Source organism: Lepidochelys kempii, chromosome 11 (genome assembly GCF_965140285.1).
Source record: "Lepidochelys kempii isolate rLepKem1 chromosome 11, rLepKem1.hap1, whole genome shotgun sequence".
NCBI lineage: Eukaryota > Metazoa > Chordata > Testudines > Cheloniidae > Lepidochelys > Lepidochelys kempii.
The window spans coordinates 4,586,218-4,602,712 of record NC_136390.1 but is presented as its reverse complement, the minus strand read 5'-3'; the positions used below and the strand labels follow the sequence as shown (position 1 = coordinate 4,602,712).

Sequence of the window (16,495 nt, the reverse complement as noted above, 5' to 3'; positions counted from 1 at the left end):
TGACCTAGAAGTGAAGTTGTGTTCCATTACCCGCCCCCTAAGCCAGGTGTGCCCCCCCGCAAAAGAGTGTCTTTTAAATATCAGTTGTCAAGAGGTTAAAAAAAGCTCACTCCCAAATCCAGATCACTCAGCTGAGAGAGAGACTGGATGGCTCCGGAGGCTAGAACGTCTCTCTCTCTGCTACCAGAGGTCCCTGGCAACAACCAGGCTTTGTCGTCATCTCTTGGCTGTCTGGTGCTAAACAAAGTGAGATGGATAGTGTCAGCTCATCAGGGCAAAGAGCATCTATGCAGGAGATAGAGCTTGCTTAGGGGCTAGTCCGAGGCTCCGGCATGTGCTCCCCAGGAACTAAAGACTATCACAAACCTCATCACCTTCGGCGCCAGGTTCGTGTCTTTGACCTTGCCTTCCCTATCCCAGAGCAGCGTGTGCATTTAAAAAGCCACCCAAAGTCCCAAACAATAACAGCCCTCCCGAAACAAAACACACCAGTGCACACACAGTTCTCCCACAGGAGAGAGGAGGAGAGAAAGAACCAACCACATGAGAGAGAGAGACGTTAGTCACATCACTTAATGCCCAGTTGGAAGGTGCTCAGATACCAAGGTGATGAGGACAGGTTGAGCACCTATAGAGAATCACCAGCCATTCTCCTCCTCCAGTCAACACTGACTGGCTCCATTCCTACAGTAAAACCAATGGCTGTGCAAACTGAACTTGCTTGTGATATGCTCCCTGCAGCTCAGGGTTATAGGTCAGCAGTGGGGAAACTTGTACTGCTGCTCTCTGTTGTGTGGCTAACAGGAATTCTTCATTCTCCTGGGCTGTCTAGTTGGCACTGTTCACCAGCACTAAACTCATGCATGCAATTGTGAGAAAACAGTTAAGTCAGAACTAGAACAAAACCATGTCTGTAGTCTGTTTGGTGCCTAGATGATAACTCTCTTTCCATTCCACTAGGATCTCAGGAGGTATAACTTCCTGTTAAGTAAAGCTCTTCGGATGATCCCAGGACCCGTACCACTAAGAGCAGACCTATGAGCTTTGCTGTAACAGAAAGCATCAAATAAAGGGTTCTTTGCAAGAACCTTGTGAACTCCCAGTTCACTGTTTTTCAAAGGATTCTGAGGCACAATTATGCAATGGATGGCCAAAGTGCCACGCTTACTGGAAAACACACTCTTCTCCTTCAAATCGTCCCTCGAAGTCCACCTCTTTCAAACACCATTCCATCACTAATCTACGCTGACCATTACGTCAAATAACCTAGACAGTAAGGCAAAGTTCCAATTGAGTTTTCCTCTTAATATTTGTTCTGTTGTTTTACCGAAATTAAAAAACCTTCAGATCCAAAATACCTCTGAATGTTAATATTAGACCCAGAGCTGAAATTTTTAATTAACCGTAACGTAAACTGGCCAGGAAGGTGGCAGACTGAGACTACTGCCTGCTATACCAACCAGTATCATCTTTCTGCCTCCTCTCCTCCTTGCCCATCATTTATCTCATTCATCATCTTTTGTACAGTGTCATAACCCCATGTTATGTGCTTGGGACAGTACAATGTGGCCCTGATCTCTGACGGTGTCCGATGCAACTGCCATTGCAATACAAATTCAATGATATTAATGCTTAGTCTCTTAAGTGCTGACTTTTATTTTTCCCAGGGGATGCTCCGCTCCGAGGCCCTGCCCCCACTTCACTCCCTCCCCCAAGGCCATGCCCCCACTCCACCCCCTCCCCCGAAGCCTCCGCCTGCCGTCCAGTCACTGCTCTCCGTCCTCCCCCAAACCCCTCCCGCAGCCACCAAAACAGCTGATCAGCATGGCCCCGTCAAACAGCTACAGTGGGTGCTGAGTACCCAATTGTTTTTTCTGTGGGTGCTCCAGCCACGGAGCACCCACAGAGTCGGTGCCTATGCTTACTCTGATTCTCATATTGGTTTGACTCCAGTGATCTCTGGATTTACGCAAGCGTCCGGGAGAGCAGAATCAGGCCATATAATTAGCCAAAGAAAATTGATATGCCTCTGACGGAGAATATTGCTTCCTAGCAAGGATTTTTTATTTCCTGCACCAAGCTCTCCCACCCCAGCCTCAGCCAGTTTAGTTTATTACAGGATTTGACACGTTCCTTTATAATTATGAGGATCCAGGGCCTCGCTATTGAACAGATCCATTTTCAGATTCTGAGAGAAATACAAATAGTTTGAGATTTTCCTGGAGATACACAGCTGGTCATCTGGAGCACTTCTGGTCTCCTGTAAGACATGCAGAAATCATGTTACTGCTCTCCCAGGGCCTCCGTAACCCTCCTTCTGCAGCCTGTAGTGGTTTTTTTTTCCTTTTCTGGTTCTTTAGTGAACGTGACAACGAGCTGTTTGCTACAGAGGCAGAAGCTCCTTTGCGGCTCTCCTCGCTGCTTCCAGCAATCTCATCACCTTTGGGTTTTTGCCCAGGAGTTAGGTCTGGGGTTGGGAGACTCCTGGGTTTCAGCCACATTTGATGTGGACACAGTAGCCCTGATGAAGGGCAGACATTGAGCAAATATTCATTTACTCCAGTGGGGTTACTCCTGAATTACTTCAGTGTCAGTGAGAGGAGAATCAGGACCAGAATCTTAATTTGAACACTCCCCAAATGTTTGGGTGTTCTGAACAGGGGGTCAGTCGACCCATTATGCAGAGGGGACACCAGAGACATTTGTGGCTGGATTTTAACTTCTCCAAAGCTCAGAAGCTTTTGGATCTGGGAGTTTGTTTTTAGCAAAAATAAAATGGGTCTGAAGCAAAGAGTCTGATTCTGCTCTCAGAGACATTAATGTAAATCAGGAGTGACTCCCGAGACAAAAGAGTTACACAGCAGTGTAAATGGGAGCAGAACCAGGCTCCACTTTGGGATGCAGGGATGCAGTGCAAAACACACCTGCAATGCTGCCCGATGTTTCAGATACTCTGTGTGTTCAGACCTTGTAGACACTAAAGATCCAATCCACAATATATCCCTGCATAAATGTTGCAACAGACCCCAGTAGGGAACAAATTAAAGCTACCTGCTAGTCCTAGGGTTGCTTTACCCATCACTGGGGATTACCAAATTCAGTGATGTGAGTGTAACAAGCCACCCAGCCGCTCTGAGCTCCTGGAAGAACCTCTGTTGCTCACTGACTAAGCAGCTACCACCTGGCAGGTTGGATTGGAGACTTGAGCTTCACTCTCTCTGACTTTAATCCCTTGGCCTTGGCAGGTTTGCAGCTCTCATTGCTCTAAGGCATTCTCACTTAATGTTGGGAAATCCCAGCAGCCAGTGCCAGAGGGTTCATTTAAAAGCAGTGCCTATAAGATGCTGTCTGATATGGAAGCATCATAGCAGCTCAGAGGTTGTAAGGAATCTGGTTAATTAAATATGAGCTCTGCTCCCTTGCTGTAACTTCTCTGCTCCTAACACAACTCTCCACATGTGCATACCGTCCATGCAGGTCTCCCATCCAAGTACACACACACACACACACACGTTGAAATACATAGAGTATATGTTGAATTGCACAGTGTACTCAGAGGACATATAGTATGCAATGACACACACACACACAGAGGATATGCTGAAATACACATGCACACAAATGCAAAGTACACTCACCGATTTGGTACAGTCTTTGCCACAGGAAAACACAGGACCCACAGGTTGACTAAGGCTATGTCTGGGTTTAAAATGGGACCAGGTGACTCGGGATGTTGGTCGTGGGCCATGAGGCTATGTCACCTCCAGGTCACTGGTTCAAATCCATCCCAGTGGTCAAAAGCCATTTCATTTGGTGGCCTGTGTGAAATGAGTGGGTGGGTCTCAGTCCAGACCTAACGGACCGATGTCCATGCCACAAAACTGGCATCTCATCAGAGAGGCCAAGGACAAAATGGGCTGTGGGACTAAACTCTCTCAGCCAGAGCAGTGGACCCTCCAAGTCAAAACTGATGCACATTGGCAGGGTAGTGAGAGCTCACATTGTCACTGCCTGTGTTATGCCTGTTCTCTGGATAAACAGAGGACTTCAGATCTCCCTGGCGTTCTACAGAACGGTACCTAAACACTGAAGCTTGGGAAAGTCAGAGCTTTAAACTAAGGACAAAGGCATCTAAATTCCAGATAGCAATTAGCATGCACAAATCAACTGTAGGGATTGTTCTTGTTCTTTTACTGCATGGCCCATTTATGTGCATGTAGACATCTATGTGCACAAAATCATATATGGACCTCAATATTTGGGCTTGTGTGTGCATCTATGCGAGTGACTATTTGAATATGTGTGTCTGTCTTACGGGGCTATGAAAGCGTGTCTGTTGCTATGTAGTGATGTGTATGTATTTCAGTGCAAGTGGGATGTATATGTGAGTATGTATTTGTATGTATAGTTCTTTGGGCCTTCAGCTGTGAATGAGTATCCTCTATCTTGGCAGGGGGTTAGAATAGATGACCCTTGCGGTCCCTTCTAATCCTATGATATATTGTATTTATTTAATTCCGATTGCTCCTATTTATAAGCAAAAAGTCTCAACGTTTCCACCAAGTTTGTGACGTCCAAACAAAAACTTGAACTCCTCACAGTTTTTATGGTTTCCACTTTTCTTTTCACACAGCTCTAAGCTCTATTTTCTTGCCATCGCCTGGTCATTTTTTATGTTCACGGCAACAGCTGCCCAGAGTTTAATAAGGCCAGGTTTTCAAAGAGCTTCCGAAAAAGTGCAGTGTTTCTGAAGCTTGGGGAATGGATACTTGTCTCTCTCACTTCAAAGAAGCTAGGCTAATTTATATCAGCTGAGGATCCGGGACTAAATCTTTAACTTGTGTCTCTGAGCTTTACAGAGTGCTTGGAGATCCTCAGAGGAAAAGTTATATCACAGTGTCAGCACAAAGCTTTAGTATCTGTGTTGTGGCAGGACCCTAACGTCAGCCTCTGATCTGAGATACCTGCAACATTCAGGCACACGCAAAACAGCTTTAAAAATACCATACAGTTTTGTCCAAGTCCTCCCTCTCGAGTTTCAGTCAGGACCAAGGTATCTGAGCCAAGATATTAAACTCCTCGGGCTCTGGGTTTGTGATGAAAGTGCTGACAACCTGAGCCCAATGCATGTAAAAATCAAGTGTCAGAAGCCCTGCTGAGCCATGGAGCAAGGAGAACTCCTTGCAGGGTAGAATTGGCTCCTGTAACGTCCACACGAGTCCCATGTATTTTATTTAAATCCCTCTTAAATCCTAGGGACCAGTTCTGCTCTCCCTGGGAAGTTAGTGGCAAAAATTCCCACCAGTGCCAGTGGAGGCTCACTGGGGGCCCTACACAGGAATATCTCCCCCCCACACACTAAAACAGTCAAGTTCTTATATTAAAAAGCAAATAGGGGGCCCCAAACTATCGCTTCATCTGCTTATGCCTAGTGCCGGCTCCGATTCCCCTGAGTTCAATAGCAGCAGGATTGGATTTTTTTATGGAGACCTAAGCGAGACTCAGTGGTGCTGAGGGCATGGTGGGACCTTGTTCACAGGAGTCAGTTTCCCTCCTAATGATGCTGAGAGGCCATTTACATGACCCGATCTAGGACCAGTAAAACTAGGCAGAACCTCAGAAGCAAACGCCGAATGGGACAAGACCCTTCTGGTTCCAAAGAGCTGGGGCTAGGTAGGCCCTGTGCTGGAGCTACAATGGGTCCTGGTTCAGTGCGGTGTCACACACGGCTGACTCGAAAAGCGCACTGGACGTGCGCCCACCAGCCGTGGAATAGCTACACAGACCAGCCCTGGAAGAAGAACTATTAATGCCTTGCTCGAATGCGGTGCCTGACATCCGAGACACTCCAAGTGCTCTAGAAAGGGGGGTAGCAACTCGCCAACCTCCGGGCACTGTCCAAATAATAATAAGCCACTGACAACATTCGCCCCCATGTTACAGATGGAGCAGCTACGGCATGGAGAAACTAAGTCACTCCCCCAAGGCCACACAGTAGGTTGAGGGAGAACTAGGACTAGAATCCAGGTCTCTCGATTCTTAGTCTTGTGTTCAAAGTACGTCGCCTCCTCTTGGTCAGATTTGAGGGCAATGCACTCGGGGAAACTTCTATCTCCCGAGACTCACCAAAGCTCATGAAATCTGAGGAAAGGAGGTGCAATTTTCCACAGCCTCTTACAGTCATTTACACTTGGGCAAAGTGGATTTCAAAAGCTACCATTGGGATCTGGTTGTGACTGACACCTAGCTCATACAGCACAAGGCACAGGCCAGTGGAACCTCAGGACTGTAGGGAGGAGGTCCAATATCCCTGATGGCATGCAAACCAGAAGCGGGTGAGGGGCCTATTGGGAACCAGAGCAGGCAAACTTGGGCTCTGGAGAGGACAGATGGTCGAGTGGTTAGGGTGTGACTCTGGAGACCTGGGTGGGACTCTGGAGACCACTCTACCACAGCCTTCCTGTGTGACCTTGGGGAAATCATTTGGCCTCTCTCTGCCTTCTTTCCCCAGCTGTAAAATGGGGATAAATAGCCCTGCCCTACCTCACAGAGGATTTGTGACGTGCTCAAATGCTACAGCAATGGAGACCAAATAAATACGCTAGACCGAGAAGAATGGGTGCTGGAGATCCCAGGGGACAGCAAGAAGAGATTGGTGGGGAGTTGAACCAGCCCTCCTCCACTTCGTAAAGAGTCCATCCATACATCCCTCTGCGCAGCAACAACAGGAAAGAAAACTTGGAAATGTCTCTAGTACCTTTACCTGCAGAGGGTTCTTTGTGCTTATGGCAATGACGTGATACTTGTAGTAACACAGCTCGCAGCTCCAGCAGCCTCTCTCGCTGATCCATTTGATCAGACAAGGCTGGTGTGTGCATTTCACCGATCCATCACATCGACACGGGCTCAGCAACTCCCCCTGGAAAGAGACAGACAGATGGTCAGCAAAGGTTACCTCTTCCAAACAGGTCTGAAGGCAGCTCGGTAAGGCAAGTTGGCTGCGGTTCCCCTTTGCAATTGAAGAGTCTTGGCTCAGGAGTCTTGGCCAAAGTAGTCCATTATTAGTTCTTCGATTGGGTTTTATTTTATTCATGAAGTTCCCTGCTGTTGAAAGGTGCTGGACAGATTGTCCTGGGGACTGATGGCCTATTTAAACACAATGCAAACTTCTCCACATTGCCCTTCCAATGAGCCACAATCCTGAGAGAAGATCAATCTCTGTTGTCCATTCAGTCCTTGGTCTATCTGCTGGGACTGCCAGTGTAGGGTCTAATGAGTGCTGGGCATGGTGGTGGTTCTGTGAAGTGGACACTGACCCCTGGACTGAGACCAGCATCAACTCATGTCACATGGGCCACTGAAGATAGTAAATGATTACCAGAGACAGACCCAGACCAAAGTCCCCATCGCAAATTTTCAAAATTTGAACCCAAATCAAAATTTTGTGGCATGGGTCCATCTCTGGTCACTCCTCATTTGTACCCATAGCCTGCAGGGGAAAGGGTTTCAAAATTCCATTACCAATGCAGTCCAAGAGGACAGCTCATTCGAAAACCTAGACACCAGACAACACGTGGATCCTGCTATTTCCACACTTGGAACAAACAAGATGGAAGCCGAGATTATGGCCTGACACACAATCTATGCACTGGCTGATTCCAATTGTTAGAGGGAAGCCATTAAATTCTAACCCCCACCTCTTGCTGTTTAAAAGCCACATTTTGAACCCCTGCTCGATGTTTAGCTTTGCTCAGAAGGTTAATGGCTTTTTAAAAGGCAGGGTGAGACTGTCTCCTGGAAGACAGGGAAAGGCTGAGGTTGCATCTCTCAGCCATGCCTCAATACTTGGGACATCCTATTAAAGTCCCAGATTTACCTCCATCCCCCACAGACCTGTTGTCCTCTCCTCTTTTATTACTGTATGTAAACAGCAGAAAGGCTGAGTCAGCAATATGGGACTAGGATACAAACAAGTCTTCTATCCCCCTTCTATCCCCAAATCGGCGGGTAGTGATCGATCCCCGATCGCTCTGCCATCGACTCCGGAACTCCTCCACGGCGAGAAGCAGAAGCGGAGTCGACGGTGGAGCAGCGGCTGTCAATCCTGCGCCGCAAGGACGCGAAGTAAGTGATTCTAAGTCGATCTAAGATAGGTCGACTTCAGCTATGCTATTCTCGTCACCCCACCCCTCTCCCCTCCAGTGTAGACCAGGCCTAAGTCTCACTTTAAAGGCCAGGTTCCACACCCATTGAAGTCAATGGAAAAAACTCCCATGGGTTTCATAAGGATCAGGTGCAACGGCCCCTGGAGGTTCACAGAATCATAGAATATCAGGGTTGGAAGGGACCTCAGGAGGTCATCTAGTCCAACCCCCTGCTCAAAGCAGGACCAATCCCCAACTAAATCATCCCAGCCAGGGCTTTGTCAAGCCTGACCTTAAAAACCTCAAAGGAAGGAGATTCCACCACCTCCCTAGGTAACCCATTCCAGTGTTTCACCACCCTCCTAGTGAAAATTTTTTTCCTAATATCCAACCTAAACCTCCCCCACTGCAACTTGAGACCATTACTCAAGGTTGGGAGCAAAGCTGGCAGGAGTGATACTTGTTTTTATGAAATCTAATGCCAAAATGTTAATCACTTCATTCAGCTCCATTATGTGACCCAGAACTGTCATTTTCCATGAAATTTCAGCAACCTGGTTGTTTTTACACTACAAAGGCAGGCTGGATTTTGACTGTCACTGGCTTTCGTTACAAATTGAATGTCATGCAAAGGGAGGTTAGAATTTAGAAATTTCAAGAATTGCGGTTTTCACTTGGAAATAGGCCACTTCCTTCACGAAGACATGCCTATTGTAGAGCAAAATTGTGAAACGGAGGTGTGGGGGTGGGGGGAGGCGGGAGGGAAAGCAGTAGCATTCATTTTCAAGAATTCAAACTAGCTGTGCTAACTTCAGTTGGAAGTTTGGGCATGTGGCTTTGCTTTGAATGTTTTCATGCCTCCTGCCGAGAGGTCTGCTTGGCTGACATGTGATTGTTAGTGCCTTGCCACATTCTGCTCCAACTTCCAGGCACACTTTGAGGACCTGCCTTCTCCAACAAAACCAAAAACTTACCAAACCAAAAGACACTCCGCTACATGCGTAATTCTCCCACTGGGGTGAGGATGAGCGAGAGAGAGAAGGAACCACACTGGGCAGATTAGTCACATCACCTAATGTTGCTTAACAACTGGAAGGTGCTCAGATACTATGGTGATGAGGGTGGTATAAGAACCTATAAAGACTAGAATTGAATAGAGATAACCTGGGGGGAGATTAAGTTAAGATGTCAGAATTCATTTAAATTTCTCAAATTTGATCTCCACTTCCCAGAGGTGAAGGATGTACGTGAACCAGCCTGGAAAAAACTCCTCTCTCAGACTGGTAAATCTATCCACAGAGAGCTACTGTCACTTTTGAGAATATGGTGAAAAATTCTGAGTCCGAAGCCCCCAGTTTCTCTGTTTTTGTAGATCCAGCAAAAACCTGATTTATTGCTAGCTTCTCCAAGCAGCATGAATTATGATGTTTTGGGGGTTGGTGCACAGCTATTTTTATATATGGCTAGGCCCAGTTCTGTACACAGCAGGTGTTTGTAAAAGCCCCAAACCGACAGGCATAGTAAAGGGATAAAGTCTTCGCACAGCAAAAAGAAGAGTCTGATCCCAGACTTCACAGTAAGCTCTAGAACACCACATCAACAGTCATTAATGCACGAAGGAGTCTCTGCACAGAGACCCTCACAAAAAGCTACACACAACAGTGATCCTAACAAGGAGACACAGCTCAGGGAAGTTAGAGATGGAAATTAGATCATGTCCGTTTCTCTTGGGCAGTGTAAGATTATTCCCTACACAGCATGCTCTCCAGTGCTTCCAGCAATGGACCTTCCATTGCTTCCTTTACCTGCAGAGGGTTCTTTGGGCTTATGGCAATGACGTGATACTTGTAGTAACACAGCTCACAGCTCCAGCAGCCTCTCTCGCTGATCCATTTGATCAGACAAGGCTGGCGCGTGCATTTCACCGATCCATGGAACTATTCAACAAAGACACTTCAATGTCAGGAAACGGTATCCTACCTTTCCTGTTGAATTACATTCCACCACGTGGCTCACCCTAAACAGTTCCTCTTCTCCTCTGGCAAATTGGTGGGCAAGTGCCTGATAGCTACAGATTTTCAAATACATTCACAAGTTCAGTGTGGATTTTATCTAGCTTGTGAGGAATCAAGAGGGTTTTGGACTGATTCTCCTCTCATATATACATCAGGTATGGTGTCATTGGAGGCGATGGAATTACAGGGGTAAACCTGATGTAAATTAAAAAAGGAATCAGGTCCCTGGATTGAGTCATATCCCTGTTGGGGGAGAGATGAGTAGATGTAGATCCAGGATATTTTCCTACTTTTATTTCTGCACATATGGACCAGCTCCTCAGCTGATATAGATCTGCATAACTCCACTGAAGTCAATGAAGCTGTGTCAGCATATGTCACCTGAGGATCTTATCAACATCAGTGCTTTCAAGAAGGCTAGAGCACATCAGCAAGAGCGGCAGCAGATCTTACACAGGTGCGGCATTGCTTGTGGGACGCCAAGCCACAGGCTGGGCCTTCCAGATCTCCAGCCACAGAGAACTTGTTTTAAGCCTGCTGTTTCTCCTAAGGCTGCATCCACAGCTTTGTGCAAGATTCGGCATGTGAAACCCTTCCCGGAACACCTAAATACCCTTCAAGGGTGGGTGGGAGGGGATGAGCCATCACTCGGAAAATCACCTCTCGCAATCACCTGCCAATCAAAGTCACACACACCTATGCCAGGAGTAATCAAACTAGCAGTCCCTGGCCTGAAGATAAGGGGACCCATTTCACCCCATTGTGTGTGAAAGGAAATTCTGTCTTTTAGCCACTGGCAATGGTAATGATGGTCTAAACTCCCCATTGAGGGGGTATACAGGATTGAAAGTTGAATTTGCTGTTAAGCATATGAGGGCTCAACTCCGCTCACTTTAGAGGAGTTACACCTGTTTGCACGAGTGGCAAATTTGTCATAGAGTCCTGAGGCTCAGCCAACGGAGAGATGGAGAAAACTCTGAGGTGACCCACTGAGACATGTGCTGCTTTCATATCTTTACTGGTGTTGCGGCAATATCTCCATGTCCTGTGTCTATATCCTCGTGCACACAAGCCAGGCACATGCCGCCAAAGCAGCATCAGGCAAAGCAGATGGCTCAGTTTAAAGGACAAGGAAGAAGAGAGGTGACTATCACAGATCAATAGTTGCACGATGACTCTCCTGCTCCTACCACTGTTAAAGCATCAGCAGAAAGTAACTTCCTGGAGTGAGGAATCCATTCCTGCTGAGAACCCTGCCTGCTCTACTCCAAATGCAGACAGACAGACACCTGACCTACAGGCCAATCTCCATTCACTGCCAGTAGTAAAAGTAGCCAGATAGCCTGGCTTTTAAGGGTCCTACATAGGGTCATCACCTGCCCCAGTTTTCATGGGGCAGGCCTAATTTTTCTACAGTCCTGAATTTAATTGGGAAAAGGGGGTGGGGAATCTGCATCATGATGCATATATTAACAGACTAGGATTTAAAACACCATTAGGCAGTGTTGTTGGAGCCTAAAACTGGGCGCCAGGGCTCCAGGGGTCTCTTCCCAACTATGCCGCTAAAATGTAGGACCTCAGGCAAATCACTAAGGCCATATTTGTCAAAAACCGGCCAGTGGCTTTACATGTCTGAGTTTTGGAAACTCTATCTGAAACCCCATGGAGAGATTTTGAGATGCAAAGAGACACCCCACAGCTCTAGTTCAAGTCAATTATTAATGATCTATTATTGGTATTGTGGTAGCTCCTAGGAACCCTCATGGGCCAGGACCCCGTTGTGCAAGGTGCTGTACAAACACAGAAAACAAAGAGACAGTTCTTGCCCCAGTCTAAGTCAACGGGAGTGGCAGAGGCTCGGCACCTCTGGAAAAAAAATAAAAAAATCAGGACCTAAATCAGCCTTCCCAAAGCACAGAAAGATGAAAGCAGCCTTCTGTACTCAGGCAGTAGCTGGGGAATGTGAGACCCAGAGGGCCATTGGGGGAGGGTTTTACAAAACTTACAGAGAAACCATATTTTCATGATATCAAATATATAATTAGAAATGGGCCCAAAGCTAAAGCTTTTATCTGAACGTTGATGATTCAGATAGTGTAGAACTTGGAGCCAAACCTCCCCAGTCTTGGGTTTGAATCTGTAAGCTCTTTGAGGCAGGGACTCTCTTTTTCTAAATATTTGCACGGCACCTCGGACAACGGAATTGAGCCTGGCGGTGGTTGTTAGGTGCTGCCACAAGAGAAGTGGTTAAATAATAAAACATGGCTGCCGTGACCCATCTCCAAGTTAGATAGTGCCAAATGTCTGCAGGGCCTTTTGCAGACGAGGCACCCTGTGTCCCTGATAATTTGGAGCTCCTTAAACTGAAGGCCTGAAGCTCAGTATCAAAGGTTGTATGTATGAGCTTCATTGCTCATGTCTACACCGCAGGGGTATCCATACATCACTCAATATTAACACTCAAAGTCCTATCCCAGCATGCACTGACCTCAGGGTGAAATTTGTGATGTTTTTCTGTAGCAGTCTCTTCTTTGGACTCTAGATGGGGTGTCACCAGGACAGTATAGCTTCTGCCTATGGGACCTTAAAGTCTAATCTCCATTATGTCAGTCATTTTATTTCCTGTTTAAACATTCCCCTGCAGTGCTGGAAGCCCAATTACAATATGGCTTGTGCAGGATAACTAGAAAGTGCAACTGACTATAAACAACAAAAGTAACAGATAAGTCCAGAGTGAAATGCATAAAAAACGGTGTCACTGGCAAAAATGTAAGCAGGCTTTTACAAAAAAAAAAAAAAAAAAAAAAAGTCTCTTTTTTACATTTTGGAGGGGCAATTAGCAACAAAAGGAAGAAAAAAAAGTAAAAATATTATTCCTCCCCTTGCCTTTGTCCCTTCAACAGATTGCATGGGAGAGGGCAAACGTCACTGCAATACTCTGAGCGGACCTGGGGGGAAATAAATACATTGAGCTCTGGGTGTGTGATTCTGTAAAGCCAAAAGTTCCAAACCCCGAGATGGCTCAATTCTACCAGCGCATTGGAAAGTTGACAATAATTTATACCACATCAAGAAGTACAAATAACCAAGTTTTCAGGTACAAGTAACCAAGAACTGTAAATCAGCGTAGAAAATGCAGGGGACGAAATGCTCCTGGGGCACAACGAAGCCCCTGTATGTGCCTATAGTGAGAAACCTCCATCATTAATCAATCTAGTGTATAGATGGGTGTTTGAGATCAATAATCTGGGCCTGTCAGAATGTCCCTGCATCACACTGTTGCTATGTCTGTGTTCCCTTGTGATGCTGGTATTTCAAAGCAATGATTGGAAGTGTCCATGGCCACGATTCAGCATCACAACTTTGTTAGGCAAAAATCATTTTGAAGCTCTAAGGGCCACGCTTCTAAAAATGACCTCCTAAATAATCTCCACCAAATTAGACACAACCTTGTTTGTGCATGCAAAGAGCACATCGGTGCAAGCCAGTGGGCACTGGTGCATGCCAAAGCGGGGACTGCCCTCAGAATGGTCACTTACGTTCACAGTGTTCTGTCTAGTGGAGGCACCAAAAAAACCCCCACACTTGCAGGTGCTAACGTAATTACAGTATTGGCCTCACCCATTAAAATCTGGCCCTAGATTGTCCCATGAGCTCAGCTTGCACATTGCATGCTCACAGCAAACTGGAGCCACTTGGTGGCTATCAGGTGGGGGAGCTTAAAGTCTGAAGATTTTGCTGAGCGACTTATTTTTCCTGCTCAGATCATAAAAAGCAGCATTGCTCATTAGCACTGCTGTCAGTATCCACTCTCCAGGATGGACAAAGGCATTTAGCGGGATATAAAGGAGTCACTACACACTCAGGGCTATATTCTGTCATCAGATCATAGAATCATAATCATAGAATCATAGAATATCAGGGTTGGAAGGGACCTCAGGAGGACATCTAGTCCAACCCCTGCTCAAAGCAGGACCGATCCCCAATTAAATCATCCCAGCCAGGGCTTTAAGTACATGAAGATTCCATTGACTCCAGCAGGCACCGGCATGTGAATCTGAGGATTTGAGTTACTCTTGAGTTTGGATGATTGTTGGTACAGACCTATTATTAGGATGGAAGACCAACAAATTACAGAGCGCATTTACCAAGGAATGCCGCTACACCGCTGATGATCACATGGCACAATAAGATCGCCAGTGATGGACATAAACTAAATATCCAGCCAGCCCACATTAAGGATCTAGCTAGAGATTGACTTGGATGGTGCTTGATCTGCAAGAAAGCTTCCATCTCAATGATGATGATTGTATGGCTTGGAAACAGGAAATATTTAACTTCAAGCCTTCAACTAAGCCTCCTAAATACACTTAACTTCACACTGAATTTCAATGTAATGGGAAGTTTTATTATGGCAAACAAATGCCAGAAGATTTCTATATTAAGAACATAATTACAGAGAACTGAAGCACAGTGGCAAAGAGAATCATGTTGTTACATAGCTGGTGAGCCTCAATAAATGTGTACTGATAATCACTCTGTCTTTAATGCACTTACAGTAGCTGCCCCTCTCCCTATTAAACCTTAACACACACTTTCAATGAAGTGTCTCAAATGCAGTGTGAACATTGCTTCAGCCAGCAATGGAGACAGGAGGAGTCACTTTGGAAAATATAACACATTGTGCCGCTTTTGTGACCATTCCCTGAGCCATTGAAACAAAAATTGTAACGAATTAAGCTCCCCAAATGGCGTGGGGGTAAAAAAAAAAGCTTGTGGTCCATCTACACCAGCTTTAGCAGAGGGAGACTGCTCCCCCAAAAGGCTAGACACAGCCAGTAGAGGTTGCACTGGCTGTGGAAGGGTTAGGTGCACTGGCAGGGAACGCTTGTGCTTGTTACCACCTGTTCTGTGGATAGAAGATTTCAGCCTTGCAGACTTCACCAGCGCTGGGTTTACTGAAGACAAAAGGTGGGGAGAAGAGACCGAGTTAGTACAGTCCAGATGGAAAATACTGATTCCTACTAGAAAGGACAGACCACAGGCCCGACAAGGCCCAGGTACTCATGAAACAGAAGGCTGCTCATTGCTGCAATTGGTGAAGGAAGCAAGTCCTGGAACAGGCAAGGTGACAGACCACGGACACAGTAATGAAGCTCAGAGTGCAACGTAATGGCAGCCGATCATTGTTACCCAAACCAACACGAGCACCCGATCAACAGCTCAGCTGTCACTAGAAAGGAGGTGAGAACAGGTCCATGTGCCACCTTACCCCCTGGAGGATGGTTCATTTAGGAGTTAGAAAGGGTTATCTAAGGAGAGAATTCGCCAGCTCTTCAAGCGGCTCAGCTGGGATTCAGAACCGCCTTGAGGCTGAAGGAACGGAGCCAGAATGTCCAGAAGGAGGAAGGAAAAAAAAAAAAAACCAAAAAACCCAGAGCATCAAAGGATGGGTAAGGAAAGAGCTGAGAAAGCAGATCATCCTGCAATCTGTGCAACACCAACTGTGCGCTCCGCACCCTGGCACAGAACGACTCCCCCACGCTGCTGTCTCCTCGCCACTAAATTATTTTAATCCACATCCCATAGGAACCTCTGATAGTCCAGCAACCAAACCCTCACAAGAAGTGCTTTTTAGGACAAAACAAACTTTCACTGTTTGCAGCCAATGCCTGCTGCTCTCAGGGGATGCACCAGATCTCTAGAAACTAAAATCAGAGCTCTAGGCCCAAAGCTCAATCACTGAGCAACACAGGGCAGTAGGGGCTGGGATTGCCACAGAGATGGTGCAGGGGCCAGGGAGCACCAAGCACTGGGATCCAGAGCCACTCTTGTGCCGCTCCTCTGGCTGGCAAACATGAATGGGGCTGACAGTCCGCAGAGGGGGCCAAGAACTGAATGCCCCCCTGTTTCCAAATCCCTCCCTCTTCTCTAGAGGTGGACCCTCCAGGGCAGGCTCAAAGCACATTGCTGCAGCGGGGAAGCTAGGCCTGCTCCCGGTGATGTAGGGAGACTTCGGTATCTGGGGCTGCCTTTCACCAGCATTAAATCCACTTGCCACAGTGACCCTGCACTGTATTGGATATTTACGAACCGTAGACAGAGTCCCTATTCCCAAACACTTCCACATCTGAGGTAAATGACAACATGGAGAGGGTATTTGAGGAGAGCAGAAGGAGGGCAGCAAAACAACCCTCTGGGCAGTGGCTTGGGACAGATGATTCAAACAGAGCCCCGAAGGAACAAAAGCTTCATCACAGTGATCCCTCCGACTCAAACCTGCAATATACCAGCCAGTATCCACCCCAGAGATGTTGGGGGACCTCTGGGGCGGGA

At 46.7% G+C, this 16,495-nt stretch overlaps 1 protein-coding gene across 1 annotated transcript in view; it reads right to left on the bottom strand.

Moving 5' to 3' along the window:
• MARCHF4 (membrane associated ring-CH-type finger 4) overlaps positions 1-16,495 on the bottom strand; it is a 158,552-nt gene that overhangs the window by 29,533 nt on the left and 112,524 nt on the right. Inside the window, exon 2 of the mRNA XM_073305012.2 lies at positions 6,764-6,919. Within this exon, the coding sequence (XP_073161113.1) occupies positions 6,764-6,919 (156 nt within the window). The remainder of the gene's footprint in view (positions 1-6,763; positions 6,920-16,495) is intronic.